The sequence below is a fragment of the Hydra vulgaris genome, chromosome 11 (genome assembly GCF_038396675.1).
Source record: "Hydra vulgaris chromosome 11, alternate assembly HydraT2T_AEP".
In the NCBI taxonomy this organism is placed as follows: Eukaryota; Metazoa; Cnidaria; class Hydrozoa; order Anthoathecata; family Hydridae; genus Hydra; species Hydra vulgaris.
In genome coordinates this window covers 34,150,334-34,161,921 of record NC_088930.1, presented here as the reverse complement: position 1 = coordinate 34,161,921, position 11,588 = coordinate 34,150,334, and the positions used below count along the sequence as shown (strand labels likewise).

General features: G+C 28.7%; 1 protein-coding gene across 1 annotated transcript in view; it reads left to right on the top strand.

Moving 5' to 3' along the window:
* Positions 1 to 10,041: 10,041 nt before the first annotated feature.
* The window catches only part of LOC101234472 (ATP-dependent RNA helicase DHX8), a 99,110-nt gene continuing 97,563 nt past the window's right edge, over positions 10,042 to 11,588 (top strand). Inside the window, exons 1-3 of the mRNA XM_065810857.1 lie at positions 10,042 to 10,309; positions 10,750 to 10,877; positions 11,004 to 11,089. Coding sequence (XP_065666929.1) covers positions 10,784 to 10,877; positions 11,004 to 11,089 — 180 coding nt within the window. The 5' untranslated portion in view covers positions 10,042 to 10,309; positions 10,750 to 10,783. The remainder of the gene's footprint in view (positions 10,310 to 10,749; positions 10,878 to 11,003; positions 11,090 to 11,588) is intronic.

Below are 11,588 nucleotides of genomic sequence, written 5' to 3'. Positions count from 1 at the left end.
AATAATTATTTTTATACTGTATTTAAAGTAGAGCCGCAATGACCGCTACCTAATTTTTAAACCGATCTCCAGCCACTTGCGATAAAGGAGTTAATTTTATCTTTTATGAAATAGTCAAAACAGATTGCTGAAACTTGATTCTTAAAAAGCAACATGTTCTGATGAAATCCATCCTAGAGTCTTGAAAAACTGAGCAGAAGTTTTTTTTGTCCCTTTAACCATGTTATTTAAGTCTTCTACTTTAACATCCTTTGTTCCAGATCAATGGAGAAAAGCAGAAGTTTTCCAAAACTTCGGCACCTTGAAATGTGTTAGAAGGTTTAATTCACAACTGTATTATGTAGCATTGTGTCAAAATTAAACTTATTACTCCAGCTCAGCATGGCTTCGTCAAAGACAGGGGTGCACAATAAACCTATTAAAATTAAGGGATATTGTTACAGATGCCATCAATCAGGGTTTTACAGCAGACGTAATTTATATAGACTTTTCAAAAACGTTCGATAAGGTACCGCACGAAAGACTCTTTAATAAACTGAAAGCATATGGCATTCACGGTCAACTACATAACTGGATAAAAATTGGTTGACAAATTGAGAACAACGTGTCAAAATAGATGATACATTATCACCATGGAGAAAATTGTTTAGCGGAGTACCTCAGGGTTCGGTTTTAGGTCCGCTCCTTTTTGTGTTCTGCTTTAACGATTTACCGGACTAAATTTTGAGTCATATAAAAATGTATGCAGACAACAGAAAGATCATAGGTATTATCAAGTCTGAAAAAGATACACTATGTCTTCAAAAAGATCTTGACATTGAAAAATGCCAAGTAATGCACATGAGCAAAAAAAAAATGAGTCTAACCATATATATATACAATGGAATCACAAAAAAATCTTAAAGTGAAGTTACAATCTCACAGCTGCAGCTGGAAATAATGTGCTGGGAAAATTTAAAAAGGATTCAGAAGTCGTGGTTTAACTCTTTGACGTTTCCTGTATACTACTTATATCCAACCATTATTAGAATTTGCCGTCCCAGTATGGTCTCCGCTTTTCATAGGAGATATATATACGATCGAAAAAATTCATCATCGAACCACAAAATAAATTTAGTCAATAAGTCACCTAAAATAAGAGGAACATTTAACACGGCTTAATTTGACTGCGCTTGATAAATGACGTACGCGTATGGAGCTTATACAGTATTATAAAATAATTAATGGAATCGATTCAATCAATTTTGTAGAGCCACAAATTAACCAGCGTATTGACGATTTAAGCATAGTTTAAGAATAAGGAGCCATGCGTTTGAAATAGCCGTCGAAAAAAAGTTGAAACATTATAAAAGACGTAATTTTTTCACTAATCGAGTAGTTAAAAACTGGAATTCCCTATTACCTACCACAGTAAACGCACCATCACTCAACTGTTTTAAATGTAGACTTTAATAATACGCTTTTCAATATGGCTGGCGCAGCTATAATTGCAAATGTTGTCAGAAAAGAGGGGTTTTTTTCTGCCTCTCTCCGTCAATAATTAGAATATGCATTTTAGATAAATTCTTACCACGAACTTTTTACTGTGTATGATTTCAATAAAATTATAAATAATAATTATTGATGAATGAATAAATAAATGTAAATATAAGACAATTTTATAAGATTACTTGTTATCCACGGATTTTTAAATTCTATATTTTTTACTTTAGACGTTATTTTTTGATAATTGATTTTTTTTCAAATTCAAATTTTTAAAGAAAATTGATTGTAACTCCGCCTCCAATGCCGCTCACCCATGGTTGGCTAATCAATTTGTAAAACGATAAATTGTATAGAGAATTTTCTAGCAAAGACATAAAGCAAATTTTAGTTACTAGATTTTTAATACTAGAGTTTATTTATCTAGTAACTAAAATTTGCTTTTTTCACTTTTCAAACGTTGTAACTCCTAAAATATACATCCAATGAACTTAAAGTTTCAGAATATCTTTATGTTTCCAACACAAAAGAGGTGTAGCAGAATTTTATTATAAAAGTTTTTCAATCAAAAATGGCGGATAAAAATAATGGAAGCAAAACGAAAATCAATTTTTTTTTCTATTGCTTTTTTCAAGATAATTATTCAAAACTTAAAATTGTTTCATGAGTTTTATGTAATTCTGCTACAGTTCCTCAAGCAATTGGAGCACAGTTCCTCAAGTAATTGTTAAGGAGCCTGGAAATTAAGGAGCCAGCTTGGAAATTTTAAATTGATTGCTTTTATAGTTTTTAAAAAAAATCCATTTAAAATTTTGTGCAATAAAAAAAAACAATTCTGTATTTTTCTATATATTAGGGTATATGCTTTATCTAAAATAAATTTCAAATTGAATAACATAAAAAAGAAAATTTTGATTTTTTAGTGTTTTTTAACCTATGAACCACCTTAACATTCTTAATACTTTAGGGTAGAATGGGGCTAGTTTAGCATAGAGGCAAGTTGTGCAATTAAAATAGCTTGAAAACAACGCATTGCATGTCAAAACCTTTAATGGATGAAAGGTAGGGAGTTAGAATGGTAACACAATGTGCAACAAAAGGTTGTCGGACGCCAGTCATATAAGATGTACGGTAACTATTTCTATTTTGGACCAAAAAATAATAAAAAAAAAGAATTATTGCTACTTTTCTCCTAAATGTTTATAAATTTTATTTTATCTGCTTCTTAAGTGGTAATATCTTATCAATTTATCAGACTTTAAATTATAATTAGCCGTTCTTACCTAAGTCCAATTGTTCTCTTTAAAACCTAACTATATGCGAACTAGCACAAGTGAGAACTTTCATAAGTGCGAAGCATTTGCAAAAACTGGCACAAGTGCGAACTGGCATAAATGCAAACTGGCATAAGTGCGCCGAAGGAATTTGTAAGCATTGGCATAAGTGCAAACAGGCATAAGTGTGATTTGCAAAAAATTGAAATGCCAATTTGCATTTATCTTTATATTTGCAATTTTATTCGGTACGCTTATGCCAATTCGCATTTATGCCAGTTCGCACTTATGCCACTTTTTGTAACTGCTTCGCACATACTTATGCCAATGTTGCAAACTTATTCAGCGCACTATGCCAATTCGCTCATATGCCGCTTCGCACTCCAGTTTTCATTCAAGTTTTGCTAACTGCTTTGCACTTATGCCAGTTCGCACTTATGCCAAAATTTGCAAGTTTATTTGGCGCACTTATGTGAATTCGCATTTATGCCAGTTCACACTTATGAAACTCGCCCTCATTCCGCTTCCCGAATGGAATCTGTTAGGTTTAGTAAAAATTGCTCAACGAGCCCTGCTCTAACAAAATGTCTCTCAATAATCTAATAAAAATTAAATTTTGACAAAAAACAAATTTAAGATGGTAAACTAGTAAAAAAACTTTATATATATATTTTTTTTGGGACAGTTTTAAATTGTTTAAATAAAAAAAAAGTAAAATTCAAGGTAAAAAATCTCAAAAATAAAGCTATATTGAAGTTTTAAAGTATTTTAAATGAAATTTCTTGTGATAAAAAAATAAAAATTTTAACAATTATTCTGAAGCACAGGTTTTTTATGAGTCTAAATTTTGTTCGAATTTTGGCATTATCGACCCAAATTTTATTTTATTTTTTAACTTTTATTCCTTTTTTGTTCAATTGATAAATAGAGCTTTTGATTTAAAAATAAACAAGGAAATTTTTTAAATGTCACACTTTCAAGCATTGTGGAAACTCTAAACTCAACAGAATGACAGAATGTTTTGCAAAAAATAGCGATAGTTGGAGCCTTGGAAAAAAACTCCAAATATTTTGGCCAAGCGGTGAGAGCAATAAGATTAAGAAAATACTTTTTTCTTTATCTGATACTAAATTTAAATTCATTAGTTCGTTTTTATTTCATCTAAAAAATGTTTAATGTATTTTATCAGTATTTTTAGTAAAAGTAAATTTTTAGTACAAAGTTATTTATAACATTTTAGATGACTTTGTACCAATTAGTTTTAAACAGATTTTAAAGACCCCGCCACATTCGGCCGCCGATTTCTGAAGTAAGCAACAACCAGTTTGTTTACACCCTGCCAAATGTAGCATTTTAATCCAACTATCGGCAGTCTCAAAAACAATATTTTTTTTATTATTTCTAAGTTTTTAAAATAAAATATAAGAAAAAATTTCTCAGCGTTCCTCCAGATAAAAACCGAACTGCGATCCATAATAGAATATCTTTTAAACATTGCATTTAAACCGTCTATTATTGCAGTGATAAACCTGCTACTAAATTTAATAATAGTTGTCACGCCTTACGGTTTACCAGACCTTAAAATGCTAGTTCCCTACAATGCGGAGTAGCGCTTTTTAAAATTAGAACAACTGTTCAGCTTAAGGAACCTGTTACAAATCTGCTCAACTAGTGTAAACACCATGATTTAACATTATATATCAATAAACCGATCTTTTAAATCCTCCCTTTTCATTTCTTATGTTGTTTGAGTCTTATTAACCTTATTAATCGAGTGGTTTTCATTTTACAGGTGTTTTATTGGTTTTTACAGGTGTTTTTATTGCTCTTCCTCCCTGCTTAGCCCTGTTTAAATGTCAGTTGACACACGATTTAATCTTCGGTAGCTTAAAACTACCTTTTCTGATGAATCGATAATATTTACGTTTTTTGCTTTTATTTTATATTATATATTATTATTTTATATATTATGCTTTAGTTAGCAGAAATACATGGGAAATATGAGTTTCTGTAACATCACTCTTATTCAAAAGAGCTACAACCCCGTACTGGTGTGGAATGATGTGTTATGAAGTGATATTTTCGATCTGATCTCATAGTCAGCGAGAGCTGAGTAATCATATGTTTTTTTTTCTGCGTTACAATTTAATGAAGGTAGTAGCAGAATTTCTTTACTGAATATGTAATTTCTTTTTGCAAATTATTATAAAAACATTTTAAACAATGCAAGATCTACATTTAATTTCCCACTTTTAGTGATTTTCACTAGCAAAATCAACATAGCTAAAACAAATCTTTAAAATTTTTTTCTACAAATTTTTAATTGTTTGATTAGAATAGGAGAAATAACATATAGAATACAAAAAAGATGGCAAATAAAATCAGTCAGGTTGAATAGGATATATAGATTCTCCTTTGCATGAAAAAAGATTTTTTGATCATAAGTTTAACATCTAAACGTTTTTTTTACTTTTTACCAATGTAACTTGCTATAGTATACAGAGGTGATTCTACGAATAAAATGAGGGAGGGTGAATCTCTAAAAATTACCCGACCGGCTTCTTAAAAAATAATAATAAAAAAAAAAGGTCTTCAAAACGAAAATTTACCCGGCTGGTTTGTGTCAAAAACCCGACAAGCCGACTAAATTCGTAAAAAACCGACTATAACTTGAAAACTATCTTCTTGAAGGAGGAGGAGGGGGGTTTGGGGGGTTCTGATAGTATATCTATGCTATCTTCAGAAAGCTGTGACTAGTAATTATGTAGACGACTAAGAAATATCTAGCATAATATTTTTTAAGGATTATCAAAAGTATGAAAGTATGATAAATTTTTTTTTTCCCAGAATATTTTTTTAGAAAATATTATAGTGCAGACTTCTGCAAAAAATTTCACTATTGTATATTTCTAAAAGACTCACAAAAAGTCTACCACTTGTTATTTAACAATACTTACTAAAACCTAGCTCCAAAGATCACTTTGTAAACTAGAAGTAAAAGCAAATGTATAGCCTTTTTCAAGCAAACCATTCATAAGAGATACAGTAGAATGTAGTGTTGTAATTAGAGCATGAGAATTTTTTTGGTTAATATAAAATACTTACTTTTGATCGAATTTCACCTACTCAAGGCCAATTTCAAAAGTTTGCAATCTCTCTATAAAGTTTGAGTTTGTTATCTTTCACATTGCTGAGTTGGTTGGATGAATTGAGTTTCTGTTTTAAATTAAGTGTGATAGTTAACTTATAAAACAATGATTAAAATTGTGCTGCGTTATTTCTTTCAGAAAAATAACTCAATGTTACAGCTGCAGTTGTTTCGTCAAACATTGCCAATATAAGGTTGATAACTTGTTTGTTGTTTTCAAGATAAGTGACTTGATAGCTAACTTTTCTTGCTTTTTTTTAGTTCCTCTTTAGTAATTGTTGTTTTAATAAACTTTATAAAATATATTCCCTGTAATGTAACCAGCAGAAACTTTGATTTAGTCTCTGAAAAATCAAATGAAAAAGAAGGAAAAAAATTTTTTATTTTTATTTATAGTAATGCTAAATTTTACAAATTGGGCATTACTCGTGACGTAATGCCCAATTTTTAAAATTGGGCATTACGTCACGAGTTTAGCAAAAAATAAAACTTTTTTTACGTCACGAGTTTAGCAAAAAATAAAAATTTCCGCATAAAAAGTATAAAAATCTAATAACTTTACAATAATAGTGTTTTATATATAAACGGATTCATCTCCTAATAAAAAAATATGAAAGATCTACCGTTTCTTGTTAAATAAATATTTGCATCAAAGGGAATAAAAATAAAAGTGGTGAAAGATTTTGGATCACTTTTCTGTTTTTTGTGACTTTTACGGAAAACTTGTCTTGGGCCAACCAAAATTTGATAATGTGAATGTCTGTTCTATTTAGATTTACGCAGACTTTGATACTTTTTTTTACAAAAAAATAGCTTTTAATGCATTTATATTTTTGTTTTTATCGGATTTAACTAAAAAGTTTCTTTTTGTTTTGTTTTTTTAAAAAAAGAAGGTATTTTGTGTAATATTTTGCGATTTTGTTGTCTGACTTCATTAATCCCATTTCAATTAACATTAGGTTTAAGTTAGAGTTGGTAACCAGAAGATTTCGTACAGTTCCGGAAAAATAAAATTCTTTCGGAAGGATATTGAGAATCAGGATTCTTTTTTTTTCGTATCGAATTTTACAAAACAAAAAAACCGTCAATGTTCATTTCGCAAATGTAACTTACGAAATGCAGCCTTTCGCAAATCGAATTACGAAATAAAACTATTTTGCTACATACGAAAGTAGCGCTTACGGAAGCCGCACTTGCGAAACGAGCTCTTTCGCTAAACGACGTTTTGAAGTCTATAGAAAAATTTTGTTGGTCAAACGGATATAATTATGAAAAAGAAAATTTTTATATACCAAAATGTTTATAATAAAATTTTATTTTCAGTATTGCAACATATGAACATTTTATTTTTTAAAATAATGATAAAAAACTAAATTTTTTTCGAAAAAAAACTCTTTCGCACCACAACTAGCGAAACAGTTTTTATTGGAAAAAAACTTACGAAACGCGGCATAATAAATAGATTTAATTACGTTTTATGAATCAAATACATATAATTAATTAAGTAATTAAAATACTAAATTTTTATATGATATTGGGTCTTTGCACCTGGAAAACTTGATAAATATAAACCTATATAAACACTGGCATAGAGACATGTTGCGGAGGAAGCATTGCTCTTTCCCTCAAAACTAATTCAAAGTTTCAGTTTTTTCTATTTAAATTTTAGCTGCGTTAAACCCCCTTAACTTCTGTTTCAACCCCCCCTCTGCACCCTAACTTTCTTAACCTTTCTAGGTCACTGTATACATACATATATATATATATATATATATATACATATATATATATATACATATATTTATATATACATATATATTTATATATACATATATATTTATATATACATATATAAATATATATATATAAATATATATAAATATATATATATATATATATATATATATATATATATATATATATATATATATATATATATATATGTAAATATATACATATACATACATACTAGAGTTGTTCGCCGTAAACAAAAGTTACGAAAATTTCGCATTTTTATTTTCCGTACCGTAACTTTGGGTAACTTTGCGCAAAAAGTTGAAATTTTTTGCTTTGTGTTTCTAAAAATTGGGTTAAAACATCTCTAATATTTATAAAAACTTTCTTTGGTCCAAAAATTTTGGACTTTTCCAAAAATTTTCTTTGGACTATTCAAAAACTGTTATTATTAGAATTTATTTTTTTAACTATTTAAGAAGGACTTTTTATGGGTGTCTAAATTATGTTTTAAGTTAACCGGGGTTTAACTTAAGTTAAACCCCGGTTAACTTAAAACATAATTTTAGTTAAAAGTTCTCTGGTTTAGGTTATTTTTAAAGCTTCTTAATGTGAAACAAGTATTGTCTTATTCATAAAAATTTTCTTGTGTGTCAAACAAGCATTTAATATTATTACCATTGGCTTCATATAAGCACTGTTTTCCTTGGCATTTGTAATTTGTCAAGGAAAAAGTTCACATGTTTCAAATTTTCTGAGTTTGATTTCTCATTCTTATTATATCTGTTTACAAGTTTATTTTCAATGCTACTCAATGATTTTGAGCTAGAACTGTGATCATGGCACTCTTTCGGATCTTCTTCAGATTGAACTTTTGACTTTATGCTCTTCGTGTTTTTATTCAGTTTTTTTTTCTTTGCAAGCTTTGAGCCAATATCAAAACTGTTACTAAACTTTTCTAAATCTTCTGTGCCAACACTTTTCCCTGCAGGAACAGAAAGGTTTTTTTTTCGTTGTTTGGTTTGTGTGAGAAGTTGATTGACATTTACTGGATAAATACCACACTTTCTAAAACCTGATTTTAAATTGTTAGCCTGATTTGTTTCTATAGCAATCAATAACTTGTTTAAAAGTTCTGGAAAATGTTGTTTTTTAAGAGATGTTTTTGTGCAGCCAGCAGGAGAATCTTTGTACTCTGTAATAATTCTACGCCAAGCTGTTTTTAAAGGTTTAAAGAAAGCCACATCTAGAGGTTGAGTTATATGCTTTCTATTAGGTGGCAGGCAAACAAATAGTATTTCATTTTTTTCACAGGCATTAATTAATTTTGGAGAGTTATGAGAGGATAAGTTATCGCCTAACAAAACTTTAACTCCTGAATTTTTTTTAATGAAGGTAAAACTATAGAAAAAAACCACTCTTCAAAAGCTGCTCCGTCAAACCAACCACTTTTAGTGTTTAAGTATCTGACTCCTTTAGGACTTCCTTCACACCAAGTTGACCACAGATTTACAGCTTTATAAACTACAAACGGTGGTAGAACTTCACCTGCAGCACGGTATAAATTACCTCTCTTTACCAAGCATTTTTTTAAACCTGGATCATCACTCAAATTTGTTTCATCGTAATTATATATGTTGCTTTGAGGTACATTTTGTACAGTTTTTGAAAATTGCTGAATATAATCCTTTAAAATTTTTTCATTAACCATTGCTTGAGATTTTTTTAAGTTTGGCACAAATTTACTTGTAAGTTGTGGATGTCTTTGTAAAAATGAGTTAACTAAATCAGGCCCAGGAAAGATTTTAAACTCTTTTACTTTTTTTCCTGAACTAATTAGATAATTATTCATAATATGACGTAAATCTTCTTTACCAATTGGAAATCCAAAATCACTCAATTGAATAATACACTTCACAAAAGCAGCCTTCTCAAATTTGGAAAAGAAGTATGGCTTACTAGGTTTTAAGTTGTGTTTTCCTTTTAATTTATAACAAATTGTTCTTTGACTGATGCCATATTTAGCAGCAGCTTGCTTTTTGTGTCAGCTTTTTACATTTTACCTCTTCAAGACATTTGGATAGGTCATTATTTGTATAGTCTTTATATTTTCTGGCTTTGTAACAACTTGACATCTGGAAAAAACATGAGTGTTATTTAGGAATAAGCAAAAAATGTTAATAAAAACAATAAAAATATATGTAATAATTATGCTTATATATAAAATTTACTTCAAGTTTTAAAAAGTATTGTTTTTAGATGATTAAAGACAGTTGTGGTAATTTTGCACATTGTGCAAAGTTATCCCAGTTTAGTGATGATGAGCATGTTATGCTGTTTACTTACCTTAGGGTCTAATTCTGATCTGCTTAACAGATAAAAGTTGCAAGAAATTATTTGCGTGACTTTTTTCCATGTTTAAGTAAAATTACTTGCGTAGAAAGAAAACTCGTTAAAATGACTTTTTAACACTATTTTTTTATTAAAGCTAGAATAAACAGCTGACTTCAAAAGTGCTTTGCAGTTATAGTTAAAATTTTTAACTGCTTGAGAATAAAATATCTTTGACTCTAGTTGTGCAATGTTACCCACGGTTGTGCAAAGTTACCCAAAATTACGGTATACAAATTCCGGACGGTTGACCACTCAGCTTTATTTTTTTCATTTCAGAGTAATTTTTTTTTTTTTTTTAATTTTTTTTTTATCAAAATAGTTCGAAATAATTTCCAGAAAAATCAACTTATAATATGTTTTTTTTTTTTTTTTATAAATTTTAGTCCTATAACGGCAACTCCATACTATACTTAAATAATTAAATATATTTTCTTGAACCAAATATGAAACAATAGTCGATAAATTATTGTATCGAGACCAAGACAGGAAAGAATATCTGATAATAAATATAAGTTAATGCAAAAAATATGTGGGTTAAATATAACTAATAATAATTGTAGTAGTTTTATACCCATTAAAATTTTTTTTTAAATTTATTTGCGTTTTGTTGCAAATAATATATTGCATAGTAAAATTGTTTTTTGTAAATTAACTCTAATATATCGAATGTAAAATATATATGTAGTTGTATTCTAAAAAATTATTGTTTAATTTTAGTCACTCTACAATTAGCATTAAAAAAAAAACAATCATGGAAGAACTTCAACAGCTTGAATTTTTGTCTTTGGTATCTAAAGTTTGTACTGAACTGGAGAACCATTTAGGAATGAATGATAAAACACTTGGTATTTAAAAAAAATACTTAAATTGTTTGTTTAAACAATTTTTATTAATAATATCTCTGGAATGATAGAATATTGTTTAGGACATTAAAATTTCCAATATCAAATATAAAGTGTTTTTAAATTTAGCTGAGTTTATCATCATGCTTGCTGGTAAAAGCAAAACAGTTGAAAGTTTTAAAAGTCGATTAGATAAAAATGGCGCTGAATTTCCTGTAAGTTATTTTTTATATTAGCATTTGCAAGTGGAAAGAGTTGACTTGTAAATAAAAACTTTGAGTTTTTATGCAAAATTCATTTCAAGGTATTCTTGTAAAAATAATAAAACAAAAGACATATTTTAAATGGTTACAATAAAACTGTAAGCACAACAAAACTTGCTGAAGTTAACATGACTAAAACAACATTGTAGCACAAAATAGCAGTTTCCAATTAACAATAATAACTGGTTTACTAATTTTACTAGTAAACAAAATTATTATTATCTAAATTGTGTAATTTTTAATAACCCCCTGACAGTTGGCTAATGATGAACAACAAGCTGTTTATTTTCCATAAATCTTTTAACAATAGTAATATTATAAATTGGCACTGTTTCAGTTGCCCTATAGTTTCAGTTCCCCTATCATTTTATGATTGATTATGATAGAGAATTTTATGTTGTTTAAGAATCATATATAAACCTAACATAGACCTAAAAATTTGAAGAAAGTA